Source organism: Leopardus geoffroyi, chromosome D4 (genome assembly GCF_018350155.1).
Source record: "Leopardus geoffroyi isolate Oge1 chromosome D4, O.geoffroyi_Oge1_pat1.0, whole genome shotgun sequence".
NCBI classification, from domain to species: domain Eukaryota; kingdom Metazoa; phylum Chordata; class Mammalia; order Carnivora; family Felidae; genus Leopardus; species Leopardus geoffroyi.
In genome coordinates, this window is record NC_059342.1 from 1,994,717 (window position 1) to 2,011,835 (window position 17,119).

Here is a 17,119-nt window from a genome sequence, read left to right on the forward strand (position 1 = left end):
AATGGAATAGAGAGCCCAGAAATAAACCCATGCATATACGGTCAATCTCTGATAAAGGAGGCAAGATTATACAGTGTGAAAAAGTCTCTTCAGTAAATAGTGTTGAAAACACTGGGCAGCTACAGGCGTAGAAATGAAACTGGACCGCTATCTTACACTATATACAAAAACCAAGTCAAAATGAATTAAGGACTTGAATGTAAGACCCAAAACCATAAAACATAAAAAAGGAAATGTGAGCAGTAAGCTTTTTGCATTGGTTTTCGCAATATTTTTTTGAACCATTCTCCTCAGGCAAGGGCAGCAACAGCTAAAATTAAAAGATGGGATTATGACAAACTGAAAAGCTTCTGCACAGCAAAGGAAACCATCAACAAAATGAAAAGGCAATCTACTGAATGGGAAAAGATGTTTACAAATCCTACATCCTAGAAGTGGTTAATAACCAAAAAATATAAAGAGTGTATACACCTTAGTACTCAAAAAACAAACGGGTGCCTGGGTGGCTCAGTTAGTTGAGTGTCTGACTCTTGATTTTGGCTCAGGTCATGATTCCAGGACTGAGCCCTGCATCAGGCTCCATGCTAAGTGTGGAGCCTGCTTAAGATTCTCAGTCTCTCTCCTTCTGCCCCTCTCCCTCGCTTGCGTGCTCGCTCTCAAATAAAACAAACAAAAAAACAAAACAAAACAACCCAGGAAACAAAAAACAAACAGCCTGATTCAAAATGGGCAGAGGATGGGGCGCCTGGGTGGCGCAGTCGGTTGGGCGGCCGACTTCAGCCAGGTCACGATCTCGCGGTCCGTGAGTTCGAGCCCCGCGTCGGGCTCTGGGCTGATGGCTCGGAGCCTGGAGCCTGTTTCCGATCCTGTGTCTCCCTCTCTCTCTGCCCCTCCCCCGTTCATGCTCTGTCTCTCTCTGTCCCAAAAAAATAAATAAACGTTGAAAAAAAAAAAAATCTTTAAAAAAAAAACAAAATGGGCAGAGGACTTGAATAGACATTTTTTCAAAGAAGACATACCGATGGCCAATAGACATCTGGAAACATGTTCACCATCTGTAATCATCATGGAAATGCAAATCAAAACCATAATGAGATACTACCTCACACCAGTCTAACTGGCTTTTATCAAAAAGACAATAACAAATGTTGGTAAGGATGTGGAGAAAAGGGAACCCTCATGCACTGTTGGTGGGAATAAAAACTGGTGCAGCCACTGTGGAAAATAGTATGGAGACTCCTCAAAAATGTAAAAATAGAACTACTGTATGATCCATCAATTCCATTTCTAGGTATTTATCCATATAAGACAAAAACACCCATTCAAAGGGATATATGCATCACCATTATTTATAAAAGCCAAGATACAGAAGCAACGTAAGTGCCCAACAACAGATGAGTGGATAAAGAAGTTGTTTACTCACACATTCGGGAATATTACTTAGCCATAAAAGAAGAATGAGCTTGCTGTCTGTGGCAACATGAATGGACCTAGAGGTATTATGCCAAGTGAAATAAGTTAGAGAAAGACTAATACTGTACAATTTCACTTATATGTGGAGTCTAAAAAATACACCAAAATGGAAACAGGCTCACAGACAGACAAAACTATTGGTCACCAGAGTGGGGAGGGATTGAGAGTAGGCCAAAAAGGAGAAGGGGATTAAGAAGTTTCTAATTATAAATAATTCATGAGGATACAATGTATAGCAGAGGGAAACACTATGATATACACCAGAAATTAATGGGAAATTGTATGTCAATTATACTTCAATTTAAAAAGAAAGTTACAAAAGATTAAGAAGGATATCATATGTTGATAAAAGGTTCACTATGAAGAGAGGATATAACAATTATATAACTACCTGATAGTACAGTCCCAAAATATACGGAGGAAAAACGGGCAGAATTGAAGAGAAAACTAGTTCTACAATAATGGGTGTAGTTCAATAACCAACTTTCTATAACAGAGCAGCCAGACAGGAGGATCAAAGGCAATATACAACTTGAACTGCACTAATACACACACACACACACACACACCATCTATCCAACAACAGCAAAATATATATTTCACTTAATTGTACCTGAAAGGATAGGTCACTAGGCCACAAGGTAAGTCTTAATGAATTTGAAATTACTGAAATCATGCAAAGTAACTTCTGATCACAGTGGAATGAAACTAGAAATGAACAGCAGAAAGAACTCTGGAAAATTCACAGATATGTGGAAATTGAATAGCACACTCAAACCTTTGTATCAAAGAAGAAAAATCACAAGAGAAAGTAGAAAATACACTGAGACAATGGAAGTGAAAACTTGACATACTAAAACTTAAGGAATGCAGAAAAAGCAATGCATAGAGGGAATTTTATAGCTGTAGATGCATCATGTAAACAGTAGATCTCAAATCTGCAACCTAATTATACAATTTAAGAAGAGCAAACTAAACCCAAACTAGAAGAAGGAAGCAAATAATAAAAGAGGAAAGATGAGATAAAATAGAGAACAGAAAAATGATAGAGAAAGCAACAAAACTTAAAGCTGGTTCCTGAAAAAGATAAAATTGACAAACCTTTATCTAGACTAACCAAACCCCCCAAGTTACTAAAATCAGAAATGAAACTGGAGACATTACTGTTAATTTTTTTTAAGAAGTGTTACAAGTAAATACTTATACAAGGGAATAGCTGTATGCCAATAAATTGGCTACCCAAGGTGAAATGGATACATTTCTAGAAATGCACCATCTATCCAAACCTCAGGAGAGAATAGAAATTCTGAAAAGACCTAGAAATAGTGAAGATATTAAATCAATAATAATAAAAAACCTCCCAACAGAGAAAAGCTCGCAACCAAGTAAAGATGGCTTTACTCGTTAACTCTACCAAACATATAAAGAAGAATTAACAAAATCTTTCTCCAACTATTCCAAAATATTGAAGAGGACACTTCCTAACTCATTCTATGAGGACAACATTACTCTGATACCAGAAGTCTTAGACAAAGACACTATGAGAAAAGAAAACTACAGGCTAATATCTCTTTTTTTTTTTTTTTAAACCAAGAAATAGGCTCTTTTTTTATTTTTTATTTTTTTGAGACAGAGAGAGACCGCATGAACGAGGGAGGGTCAGAGAGAGGGAGACACAGAATCTGAAACAGGCTCCAGGCTCCGAGCTGTCAGCACCGAGCCCGACGCGGGGCTCGAACTCACGGACCGCGAGATCATGACCTGAGCCGAAGTCGGCCGCCCAACCGACTGAGCCACCCAGGCGCCCCCAGGCTAATATCTCTTATGAGCAATTGCAAAAATCCTCGCCAAAATATGCACAAAGCTAATTCAGCAGCGTATTAAAGGTATTGTACCTCTGGGGCGCCTGGGTGGCTCAGTCGGTTGGGCATCCGACTTTGGCTGGTCCGTGAGTTCAAGCCCTGCGTCGGGCTCTGTGCTGACAGCTCAGAGCCTGGAGCCTGTTTCAGATTCTGTGTCTCCCTCTCTCTCTGACCTTCCCCCATTCATGCTCTGTCTCTCTCTGTCTCAAAAATGAATAAACGTTAAAAAAAAATTTAATAAAAAAAAAAGTATTGTACCTCTTGAGCAAGTGAGGTTTACTCCCAGAATGCAAGAATGCTTCAACCTGTTAAAATCAACTCTGTAGGGGCACCTGGGTGGCTCAGTCAGTTGAGCGTCTGACTTCAGCTCAGGTCATGATCTCACAGTCCGTGAGTTCGAGCCCTGTGTCGGGCTCTGTGCTGACAGCTCAGAGCCTGGAGCCTGCTTCGGATTCTGTGTCTCCTTCTCTCTCTGACCCTCCCTCGTTCATGCTCTGTCTCTCTCTGTCTCAAAAATAAATAAACATTAAAAAAAATAAAATCAATTCTGTAATACATCACATTAAGAGAATGTATGATAAAAGCCACATGATCTCAACTGAGGCACAAAAAGCGAATGACAAAACTGAACATATTTTCACGAAAAAAAAAACATTCAGTAAACTAGGAATAGAAGGGAACTTCCTCAACATGATTAAGGCCACATATGAAAAATTCACACTGACATCATATTTACTGATGAAAGACTGAATGCCTTTTTTTCTGAAGAACATGAATGAGATAAGGATGCCAGCTTTTGCCACTTCTGTTCAACACAGTACTGACAGTTCTAGCCTGAATGATTACACAGAAAAAAGAAAAGGCATCTAAATTGTAAAAGAAGTAAAATGATATCTTCACTGGAGCCACTCTGTCATATCCATAAAACATTAGAATCCATACACATGAAAAAAATGTCAGAGCTAATAAATGAATTTAGCAGAGTTGCAGGATACAAAATCAACATGCAAAAAGTCAGTTTTATTTCCGTATGCTTTCAATGAACTATCCGAACAGGAAGTATATATTTTTTAAGTTCCAATAAAATAAAATTCCAAAGAATACATTCTAATAAAATTCCAATTTATAGCAGAATCCAAAAGAATAAAGTACTCAGCAATAAATTTAACCAAGGAGGCAAAAGACTTGTTCACTGACACCCAAAGAATATGGCTGAAATTAAAGAAAACCAAAGTATATGAAAAGACTTCCCATACTTATGGACTGGGAGACTTAATATTGCTAAGATGACAGTACTACCCAAAGTGATCTATAGGTTCAAAGCAATCCCCATCAAAATTCCATTTGTGTGTGTGGTTATTTTTACAGAAATAGAAAAAACTATCCTAAAATTCATTTGGAATATCACAAGACCCTTGAGTCTTGCAAAGCAAAAAGTATGGAGGAACCACACTGTCTGATTTCAGTACTCCGTACCAAGCTACAAACAGTGGCAAAATCGGTTTGCTACTGACATAAGGATTAACATATAGATCAATGGAACAGAACTGAGCCTGAGGAAAAACCCTCACATATATGGTCAGTTGATTTTTGACAAGGGTACCAAGTCCATACAATTGGAAAAGGACAGTCTATACAAATGGTGCTTGGACAACTGGATACCTATGCTAAAAGAACACAAGATAAATGAAAAATTAGAAAGTCTCTGAGGAAGTAGATATAATGAATACATATGTGGAGATTTCAGAACTGAAAAATACCTGAAAGAAAATGGTTAGTAGATGGCTTACTAGCACATTAGAGGTAACAAGTCACTGAACTGGAACACAGAACAATAGAAATTATACTGGGAAAAAAGTTATGAAGAGAGCCTCAAAAACTATGGGAATATGACAAAATAACATTTGTGTCACTGTAGTTCTGGAAGTAGTAAAGGTGGGCAGTATTAGAAGAGCTAATGGCTTAAAACTTCCCAAATTTGGCAAGAGATGGAAACCTAAAGATTCAAAGAGCTTGAATGTATGTTAAACACGATAAGCCCACTGAAATCCGTGTCGAATCACATTACAATTTATCTCCATAACCTAAAAATGAAGAAAACATCTTGAAAGTGGCCAATGAAAAACAACACATTTTCTTATAGGGAAAACTATTGGAATGGTAGTGGATGTCTTACCAGAAACCACAGAGGTTAGATGGAAGGGGTGTGATGTTCTTCAGGTGCTGAAAGGAATTGTCAGCCCCAAATCCTGTACCAAATGACAATATCTTGCCAGGAATTGAAGGGAAACTCAGGACATTCTCAAATGGAGGGAAACTGAGAATTTGTCCCTAGGAGAGCGGATAGAGGCAATTTTATAAGCAAAAAGGAAACAATAAGAGAGGGAACCTTGGAACATCTGTGTGCAGTAAGGAGTTAACATAATAGGCCTGAGACTGCTGTTGTTAGGAAATCCTGCTTGCAAGATTATCCTTTGGCTGGCATTGGGATCTTGCATTTCTAGAGGGTTGGCACCATTCCCAGAACTGATAAGAATGGCTCACTGTGCCTAAAACTATGCAAACTGTAGGGTTATGTTGAATGTGCCTGTGTGACTAGCCCCCACTAAAACAGTTGGGCACTGAGCCTTTAATGAGCTTCCTCATCAGATAACATTTAACACATGTTGTCACAGTCATTGGTGGAGGATTTAAGTGGGTCACGTGTGACTCCACTGGGAGAGGATTTTTGGAAGCTTGTTCCTGGTTTCCTTTGGACTTTGTCTCTTGTATGGTTTCCCTTTGCTGATTTTGCTTTGTATCCCTTTGTTATAATTATAGCCAAGTGTGCAACCATGGGAGTCTTGTGAGTCCTAGTGAACATCGAACCTGGGGGTGGTCTTGGGAACCCCTGACACAATCAGGAAGAAAGAAAACACAGGAAAAATATGGGTAAATATAGTAGGCACTCCTCTTACACATGAATTTTCTGAACTAATTTTGATGGTTGAAGCAAAAATTATTACACATTCTGCTATGATTCTAAATATATAGGGAGGAAACACTTAAAATTACAGTAAGGGCAAAAAGATGTAATGGGAGATAAAGCTTCTATACTTCATTCAAACTCGTAAAATGAAGATACCAGTAGACTGATTAGTTATGCATATGTAATGGAGCTCCCAGAGTAACCACTAAAAATGCTATATACAAAGGGATACACAGAAAGCGCTGGATATTTCAAAATAGAATTCTAAAAAGGAAAAAGAAAAAGGTCCAAATAACCCAAAGGAAGTCAGTAAAAAGAAAACCAAGCAAAAAGAACAAACAAAATGGTCTAAATACACCAACCAAAAGAGAGAAATTGGCATAACAGAGTAAGAAAAAAAGAAGCCATAGTAAACCCTATGTGCTGCCTAAATGAAACTTCAAATATTATAGCTTAGGCAAGTTAAAAGGATAAAAAGAAACATGCAAACATTAATCAAAGGAAAGGAGTGGCTATACTAAATCAGTAAGGTAGACTTCTGAGCAAGGAAAGTTACCAGACACAGAGGGTGATCAATTACAGGAAGACAGTGATCCTGAATGTGTGTGTCTCACATACAGTTTCACAACATGTCAAGAGGAAACCCAAAGAAGAAATAGACAAATCAACAAGTGGAGACTTCAACACCCTTCTCTCAATGGTGGAAAATCTAAACCCCAAATCAGGAAGAGCTTGTCAACACCATCAACCAATAGAATCTAATCTTTACAGAACATTTCACCCCCAAATAGCAGAATACATATTCTTTTCAAATGCTCACAAAAACATATACCAAGATAAGCATATCCTGGGCCATAAAACATAAGAAATTTGTTTATCTTAACAAATGGAAAGAATTGATACCACACAAGGTATGTTATCTGACCATAATGGAATCAAACATGAAGTCAGTAAGAGAAAGTTGACAGAAAAGTCTCTAAACACTTAGAAAATATTTAAACTACACAATTCCAAGTAATCCATGCATCAAAAATGAAGTTTTAAGGGGAAATAAAACATTCTCCATGAAAAGAGAATGGAGAGGAAGATACAATGTATCAAAGTATGTGGAGTACAACTAAAGCAGTCCTGAGTGGAAAACCTGTAGCAGTGGATGCGTATGTTACCAAAGAGGAAAAGTCTCTAATCAATAAGCTTCTATCTCAGGAACCTAGAAAAATAAAAGCTAAATAAACTCAAGAAACACATAGAAGGAAATAATAGTGATAAAGGCAGAAATCAGTGAAATTGAAAAAAACAGAGAAAGAGCTGTTCTTTTGAAAATAATAACATTGAAACAACCTCTAGCAAGACTAAGAAAAAACGAGACTAGACTCAAATTACTATATCAAGAATGAAAAAAGGGTATCTCTACATACTCTGAAGCCATCAAAAGAATACCAGCCTACAAATTTCACAACTTACATGAAATGAACTGCTTCCTTGAAAAACACAAACTACTGAAAATTTCCCAATATGGAATAATTCGAACAGCTCTATAGCTATTACGGAAGTTCAATTTGCAATCTAAAAATTACTACAAATGAAATGTATAGGCCCACATGTTTTCACTGTGGAATTCTGCCAAATCTTTAAAGACTTAGTGCCAGTGCTGCATGATTTCTTCCAGAAAATAGAAGAGGAAGAAACAAACCCTTCCCAATTCACTCTGGGAAGCAGGTATTATGTTAATACCAAAATAATTATACACTATTACCAAGTACAATTTACTTTAGGCATGCAAGACTAGTTCCATATTTGAAACTTAGTGTAATCCACCATTTTAACAGACTAAAAAAGAAAAACCACATGATTATATCAGTTGATGCAGTAAAATCAATTATTTGTCAGAATTCAATAACCACTGTGGGGAAAAAAAAATCTTAGAACAAAAGGAATGCAGGGGAACTCCTCTACTTGAGTAGGAACATCTACAAAAAAATATATATCTAACATTTTTTATTGCTTATATATATATAAACATACATGTCTACTGCTATATATATATTTATTTGTAATAATATATAACTATATATATAAAACAATTTACTGTTTTAACCATTTCACAAATTTATTTTAGAGAGGGGGTCAGAGGGAGAAAGAGAGAGAGCATTAAGCAGGCTCCACGCTCAGTGTGGAGCCCAACATGGGCTTTTATCCCATGACCCTGGGATCATGACCTGAGCCAAAATCAAGAGTCAGACACTCAACCAAGCCATCCAGGTGCCCCTTAACCATTTTTAAATGCACGGTTCAGTGGTGTTAAGTACATGCACACTGTTGTGAAACCATTCCCATTCTCCATCTCCAGCACTGTTTCATCTTCCCAAGCTAAAACTGTGTCCATTCAACATGGACTCCTTCCTCATTCCCCACTCCTCCCAGCTCTTGGTAACCTCTGTTTTACTTTATGGACTTGCCCATTCTCGGTTACCTGCTGTAAGTGGAATCAAACACTTTTTGTCCTTCTTAGACTGGCATATTTCACTTAATGTTTTCAATGCTAATCCTTGGTGTTGAATGTATCAGAATTTCCTTTGTTTCTAAGGCTCAACATATGCCATTGTATGCATACACCACATTTTACGTTGATGGCCATTTGAGCTATTGTGAATAATGCCATTTTGTTAGGGACTTTGCTGTACAAGTATATAGGGGTAGATAGCTAGGAGTGGAGTTGCTGAATCACAGGGTCAGTGGTATGTTTAACATTTTGAGGAACTGCTGGACTCTTCCACAAAAACCACACCATTTTACATTTCCCATCAGAAATGCATAAATGTCTCCACAATGCCAGAACGTGTTCTCTCCCTCTTCTTTGGTAGTAGTCATCATAGAGGGTATGGTGTGGCATCTTATCTTAACGCTGTGAGACATAATGCTTTTCTCCTCATGTTAAGAATAAGGCAAAGATGTCTGCTCTCGCCACTTTCATTGTGCTACAAGTTCTGCAATAAAGCAAGAGGAAACAGATCATTGACTGCTCTCCAGGTGGCTGTTTCCTTCGCAAGCCAGGCCAGGCCCATAATGAAGCAACTATGTCTAAGGGACCTGCAGTTGGCATTGGTCTTGGCACCACCTACTCTTGTGTGGGTGCCTTCTAGCATAGGAAAGTGGAAATAATTGCCAACGATCAGGGAAACTGAACCACCCCAAGTTATGTAGCCTTTACGGACACTGAACGATTGATCGGTGATGCTGCAAAGAATCAAGTTGCAATGAACCCCACCAACACAGTTTTTGATGCCAAACGCCTGATTGGGGGTGGATTTGACGATGCTGTTGTCCAATCTGATATGAAGCACTGGCCCCTCATGGTGGTGAATGATGCTGGCAGGCCCAAGGTCCAAGTAGAATACAAGGGAGAGACCAAAAGTTTCTATCCAGAGGAGGTGTCTTCTATGGTTTTGACAAAGATAAAGGAAATCGCAGAGGCTTACCTTGGGAAGACTGTTACCAATGCTGTAGTCACAGTACCTGCCTATTTTAACAATGCTCAGCGTCAGGCTACCAAAGATGCTGGAACTATTGCTGGTCTTAATGTACTTTGAATCATCAAAGTACAGCAGCCAACTGCTGCTGCTATTGCTTATGGCTTAGAGAAAAAGGTTGGAGCCGAAAGGAATGTGCTGATCTTTGACTTGGGAGGTGGCGCTTTTGATGTGTCAATCCTCACTATCGAAGATGGGATCTTTGAGGTCAAAGCTACTGCTGGAGACACCCACTTAGGTGGAGAAGACTTTGACAACCGAATGGTAAACCATTTTATTGCAGAGTTCAGGCGCAAACATAAGAAGGACATCAGTGAGAACAAGAAGGCAGTCCGTCGCCTCTGTACCTCTTGGAAGCATGCCAAGCATACACTTTCTTCCAGCACCTAGGCCAGTATTGAGATTGGTTCTCTATATGAAGGAATCAACTTCTATACCTCTATTACTCATGCCCGGTTTGAAGAATTAAATACTGACCTGTTCTGTGGCACCCTGGACCCTGTAGAGAAAGCTCTTCAGGATGCCAAGCTAGACAAGTCTCAGATCCACGATACTGTCTTGGTGGGTGGTTCTACACGTATCCCCAAGATTCAGAAACTTCTACAAGACTTTTTCAATGGGAAGGAACTGAATAAGAGCATCAACCCTGATGAAGCTGTCGCTTATGATGCAGCTGTCCAGGCAGCCATCCTTCCTGGAGACAAATCTGAAAATGCTCAAGATTTGCTGCTGTTGGAGGTCACTCCCCTTTCTCTTGGCATTGAAACTGCTGGTGGAGTCATGACTGTTCTCATCAAGCACAATTCTACCATTCCTACTAAACAGACCCAAACCTTCACTACCTACTCTGACAACCAGCCTGGTGTGCTCATTCAGGTTTATGAAGGTGAGCGTGCCATGACCAAGGATGACAACCTACTTGGCAAGTCTGAACTCACAGGCATACGTACTGCCCCCCATGGCGTTCCTCAGTTTGAGGTCACCTTTGATATTGATGCTAATGGCATTCTCAATGTCTCTGCTGTGGATAAGAGGACAGGAAAAGAGAGTAAGATCACCATCACAAACAACAAAGGTCGCAGGGGCGCCTGGGTGGCGCAGTCGGTTAAGCGTCCGACTTCAGCCAGGTCACGATCTCGCAGTCCGTAAGTTCGAGCCCCGCATCAGGCTCTGGGCTGATGGCTCAGAGCCTGGAGCCTGTTTCCGATTCTGTGCTTCCCTCTCTCTCTGACCCTCCCCCATTCATGCTCTGTCTCTCTCTGTCCCGAAAATAAATAAACGTTGAAAAAAAAAAAATTTAAAAAAAAAACAACAAAGGTCGCTTGAGCAAGGAAGACATTGAGCTCATGGTCCAGGAAGCTGAGAAGTACAAAGCTGAAGATGAGAAGCAGCGAGACAAGGTGTCCACCAAGAATTCACTTGAATCTTACGCATTCAACATGAGAGCAACTGTTGAAGATGAAAAGCTTCAGGGTAAAATCAATAATGAGGACAAACAGAAGATTCTGGATAAGTGTAATGAAATCAACTGGCTGGATAAGAAACAGACTGCAGAAAAGGAAGAATTTGAACATCAGCAGAAAGAGCTGGAGAAGGTCTGCAATCCATCATTACAAAGCTGTACCAGAGTGCAGGAGGCATGCCTGGAGGCATGCCTGGAGGCTTCCCTGGTGGTGGGGCTGCCCCCTCTGGTGGTGCCTCCTCTGGGCCCACCATTGAAGAGGTTGATAAAGCCAACCTGAGAATAGGTTTAGCATTGTTTCACACAAAACATTTGAAGGACCCAAATTTGTAGCAAATTCCATGGCAGTGAAGTTGAGCTGCTATAGTTAATAAACTGGGCATTCTTGATACTTGAATATGGAATACATGCACAAGGAAAGGAAATACAACATTACACTTTATAAGCACTGTATTGTTAAGTAGAAAATGCAATGTCTTAAAACTGTATTTAAAATTGGCACCAAAAAAATAGAGGAAATAAAATGCATATAGATTATAGATTATAAAGGAAGAAATAATGCCATGCTTGTCTATGTAGAAAATCTAAAGGAATCTAGGAGGAAAAAAAATCCTAGAACTAAGTGAGTTCAGCCAGGCTGTAGGATTTAAGATAAAGATAGAAACAATTGTATTTTTGTATCCTAGCAATGAACATAGTGTCACTGAAATTAAAAATACCATTAAAATCACTTAAAGAGATTCTAAGGTGTCAATCTAACAAAACATATGGATTCGTATGCTGAAAATCACAAAATGCTGATGGAAGAAATCAGAAGACAATAAATGGAGAGACGTACCACATTTGTGGATTTGAACAGTCAACAGAGTAAAAAGAATAATAAGGTGGGAGGAATCATTCTACCTGATTTCAAGACCTACTATATAGCAGCATCATAGACATAAGATCAAGAGAAGAAAAGAGAGGACCCCCTAACTAGACCCATGAGCAATGTGAGAAGAGGATTAATAGCCTTGAACACACGGCACTAGATTTTGGGTTAAAAGCAGGGGCTCTGAATCTCACCTGGGGCCCCACACCAGCCTTTCTTCCTGCCTTGGCCCTAGTTAGTGGCTTAGCTTAGGTTGACTAGTGCATGTGGTTTGCTTCTGGGTGAGCAGGAATGTGTTTGTGTTACAGGCATTAATGGCCTTCAGGGATGTGGCTGTGGCCTTCACCCAGAAGGAGTGGAGGCTACTGAGTCCTGCTCAGAGGACCCTGTATCGGGATGTAATGCTGGAGAACTACAGCCACTTGGTGTCGCTGGGTAAGGATGTCTTGTCTCAGGTCTCAGACTGCCTGTGAACCTCTTAAGATTTTATGTAGTAGCCATGATACTTTTGGGTCAAAAAGAAAAACAATATTTTCCCTATATCCCTAGAGAGTGTTTGGATTCTGCAGAGCTGAAATCGTGAAGGTGTGTGTGTGGCGGGGTGGGGGTGGGGGTGAAGCTATGTGACACTGAATTGCCAGGACTCTTCCAAGGTTGGGCCCTTCCTCCAAAGTGATCTTGCCTCAAATTTGGAATACTGGTATTCAGTTAACCACAGGGGAGACTTTAGATCTGGGACTCCCCCTCCCCTTAGTCATCCTTTCTCAGCACTCAGAGAGCCTTTGCGCACTGCCACCGCCGCCCCCCTCCCCCCGCCCCAGCTTTCTGGGTTATTGCATTCCCCTGCTGACTCTGAGTTCTGCCATAGCCTCTTAAACCACTAACCCAGGGTCACCTTGGTTTCTTTCCCTGTGAGTAGGAATTGCCTTTTCCAAACCCAAACTCATCACCCAGCTGGAGCAAGGGGATGAGCCCTGGAGAGAGGAGAGCGAATGTCTTTTGGACCTTTGTCCAGGTGAGTGGGAAGCAGTGGGCTGGTGAGGAGACCAGGCAGTGAGGTGCTTAGCAGATGAGGAAGGAGTGCTTATGAACTCCTGGGGAGGGCTCTTCTTTGGGCCCCCCTTCCATGATATCCTGCTTACCCAGAGAGGGCTTCCCTGGCCGTCCTCCCCTCCCTATGCAGGCTCATTCTGTTCACGTGGTGTCTCTTTTCCAGCACCTTTTCCAGTTCTAGGATCTCCTTGTTCTTGGGCTTTTGTTGGTTGGCCTGATATTCTGCATAGCACTTGCCTTCTGAGACTAAGTCTGCTGTCTCTGGGAGACACTATCTAGTTTTTTTCATAACATGTGAATTTCTTAGTGCATTGGTTTTACTCCATAAATTCCCATAAGCTTGCTTCTTTTATGATGGATTATTTAAGATTACAGCAGGGTGTGTAGAATTATATGAGGGCCTGTGTGCCTTCCCTGCAGCCTAAGAAATAGATGTTAGAACACCAGTTAACAGCCCCCACACCTTCCCTGTTGTGTCCTGCTCTTCCACCCCAGCCAAGAATCCAGTTTGTGCATTAGCGTTCTCACGTGCCCTTTTTCTTTTTCCCCATTCGATGGGTCCTTCAACCATATAGTGTTGTTTTGCATGTTTGTAAACTCTGCACGTAGTATTGTCCTGTACACATCCTTCTGGAACATGCTTTTTCACGGACTTTGTGTGAGAATCCTGTTAAAACACATTACCAGTTCCCTTCTTTTGGACACTTATTTCCAATTTTGGCTATTAAATAATGCTATCTACATATTCCTGTTACTTCCATAGAAACAGGGGCAAGAATTTTTCCAGCCTAGAGGTTCTTGTCCCACATCCTCACCAATACTAAGTATTGTCAGACGTCTTCCCTTTGCTTTGAATCTCAGAGGAGCTTTGCTTTTCAGGGAGCATGAGTATCTCTTCCTATGTTGTTTGGTCATTTACCTCTTCTGTGATTTGTCTGTTCATGGGGTTTCCCTCCTTTTCATTTGGGCTGTTTCTGTTATTGATTTGTAGAAATTCCATATAAATTCTGGGAACATGTAGGTCTTTAATCCAGTGGGAATTAATTTTATGTGAATGACTGGAGGTAAGAATAAATTTTTTCCTGATTTTTTTTATTCTTTTGTTTTCAACATTCCTGGCATTTTGTTTCTAAATACAACCATATATCTGGACTTGTACTTTATAGCAAAATCAGTGCTTTTGTCTTTTTTTTTAGAGAAACTATTATATAAGCTATAATAATGGTATAATATAAAATGTATTATGGTATAATAGTTGAGGGATAAATACTTTAATATAAAAAACTACATGTATTTAAAGTGTAAAATTTGGCTACCGCTATGGAATCACTGCTACAATCCAAATACCAAGCGTAACTGTCACCTCAAAGTTTCCTTGTGCCTCATTATAGTCCCTATCTCCTATCCTTTTGTCTTGCCCTCCTCCGCAGACTCAGGTACCCACTGCTCTGCTTTCTATCATAGATTTGCTCACATTTTCCAGAATTAATGTAAGTTAAATATATAGAATGTATACCAGATTCTTTCACTCAACATAATTATTTTTTTTATTTTTATTTTTTTCCAACGTTTATTTATTTTTGGGACAGAGAGAGACAGAGCATGAACGGGGGAGGGGCAGAGAGAGAGGGAGACACAGAATCGGAAACAGGCTCCAGGCTCTGAGCCATCAGCCCAGAGCCCAACGCGGGGCTCGAACTCACGGACCGCGAGATCGTGACCTGGCTGAAGTCGGACGCTTAGCCGACTGCGCCACCCAGGCGCCCCAACATAATTATTTTTAATTTCATCCATAATGCTGTTTGTATCATAGTTCATTTCTTTTTACTGCTGGATAGTATTCCATTACATAGATAGCACAATTCATTTAACCATTCATCTACTGAAAGACATTTGAGTAGTCTCCAGTTTTGATTAATACAAGTAAAATCAGCATGGATGTTCATGACAAGTCTTTTATTTCTCTTGGATAAATACCCGGAACTGGGAATGGCTGGGTTATAGGATATAGTGTATATTTAACTTTTTACAGTATTCAAAAGCTACTTTCCAAAGTGGCTATGCTATTCATTCCCACCAGCAAGGTATGAGGGTTCCAGATGCTCCACATCTTTGCCAAAACTTGGCAAAGAAATAGAAAGTTTCTTATTTTTGTGAGAAAGAGGGAGAGAGTGAGCACATGTGAAGGGGGGGAGAGGGGCAGAGGGAGAGAGAATCTTAAGCAGGCTCCATGCTCAGTGTGGATGCAGGGCTCAATCCTACCACCCTGGAATCATGATCTGAGCTGAAATCAAAAGTCGGACACTCAACCTACTGAGCCACCCAACCGACTGAGCCACTCAGGCACCCTGGTATTGTTTTCATTTTAGACATTTGCATAGCTGTGTAGTGGCATCTGTGGTTTTGCCTGACAGTTTCCTAATGGCTGATGATGATGTTTTCATATGCTTATTTGCCATCTGTACATCTTTGGTAAAATGTCTCTGAATCTTTTGCCCATTAAAAAAAATTGTTTTCTTATATTTTTGTTACTGAGTTCTGAAAGTTCTTCATATATTCTGTATAGAAGGTCATTGTCAGATGTTTGATTTACAAATATTTTCCCTATGGCTTGCTATTCTTTTATTTTGAGAGAGAGAGAGTGTGCAAGGGGAGGGGGAGAGAGAATCCCAAGCAGGTTCTGTGCTGTCAGCACAGAGCTGGACACGGGGCTGAATCTCATGAACTGCGAGCTCATGACCTGAGCTGAAATCAAGAGTTGGACACTTAACTGACTGAACCACCCAGGTGCCCCACCTTTTCAATCTTTTAATAGTCTTTCAAAGAGAAATTCCTAATTTTGATGAAGTCCAAGTTTTTGTCTCACGAATTTCACTTTTGGTAGTGTGTTTAAGAAATATTTGCCAGACTTAAGGTGAAAGAGATTTTCATTTTTTTTCCTTTTAGAAGTGTTAACAATTTTTATTTTATATTCAGCTCTATAATCTATTGTGAATAAATTTTTATACTTGGTACCACCTCTGGATTTAAGTACATTTATTTCTGCATACAAATACCTAAATTTTCCAGCACCATTTATTGAAAAGGCAACCTGTTGTTTATTGAATCGCCTATTTACCTTTGTGGTAAATGAATTGACCGAATGTGTATGGGTCTGTATTTGGATTCTATTTTTTTTTTTTTTCACTCCTTTTTCTACCTTGATGCCAATACCACACAGTCTGGATTACTGTAGCCTTATAAGTCTGGAGTTCAGACAGTATAAATCTCCAACGTTTTTTTCCTTTTCAAGTTGTTTTAATTATTCTAGGTTCTTTGAATTTCCATATGGATTTAGAATAGCAATTTTCACTCTCTCACACACACACACACCCTACTTGGGATTCTGATTTGGAATGAATTAAATCTACCTCATTTTGGAGAGAATTTACATGGAAATAACACTGCATCACCCAATATGTGAACACAGTATATCCATTTTTAAGGGAGTTCTTTTAATTTTTGTCAGCCTTGTTTTATAATTTTTAGTACAGAGGTCTTATGCATTTCTACTCAGATTTATCCCTCTATATTTCATATTTTTTTTATACTACAGAAGCTAGTTTCACATTGTTTTCAATTGTTGAAAGTACAGAGAAACACAATTAACTTATGGATAATCATCTTGTATCTGGTAAACTTGCATACTTACTTTTTAGTTCTAGTAGCTTTTGTCAAATTCTATAGGATTTTCTAATAGATGATTATGTTATTTGTGAATAAGTATAGTTTTACTTCTTTACATTCAGTATGTCCTTCTTTTTCTTGCCACATTGCACAGGCAAGAACATCCAGTGCAATGATCAATTTAAATGGTGAGAGTGGACATCCTTTCCTTGTTCCTGATCTTATGGGGGAATG

At 39.6% G+C, this 17,119-nt stretch overlaps 1 protein-coding gene, 1 long non-coding RNA gene and 1 pseudogene across 9 annotated transcripts in view; 2 read left to right on the forward strand and 1 right to left on the reverse strand.

Annotated features, from left to right (window-relative positions):
* Positions 1-17,119, forward strand: part of ZNF169 (zinc finger protein 169) — a 56,172-nt gene that overhangs the window by 27,852 nt on the left and 11,201 nt on the right. For 6 of the 8 annotated variants that reach the window (XM_045470243.1, XM_045470241.1, XM_045470244.1 and 3 more), the window contains 2 exons: positions 12,475-12,601; positions 13,086-13,181. In XM_045470243.1, the coding sequence (XP_045326199.1) occupies positions 12,475-12,601; positions 13,086-13,181 (223 nt within the window). The remainder of the gene's footprint in view (positions 1-12,474; positions 12,602-13,085; positions 13,182-17,119) is intronic. The other 2 variants (XM_045470247.1, XM_045470249.1) reach the window with 1 other exon arrangement.
* LOC123593769 overlaps positions 1-17,119 on the reverse strand; it is a 67,085-nt gene that overhangs the window by 17,672 nt on the left and 32,294 nt on the right. The window lies entirely within an intron of this gene.
* On the forward strand, positions 8,500-11,705 carry LOC123593764 (annotated as a pseudogene).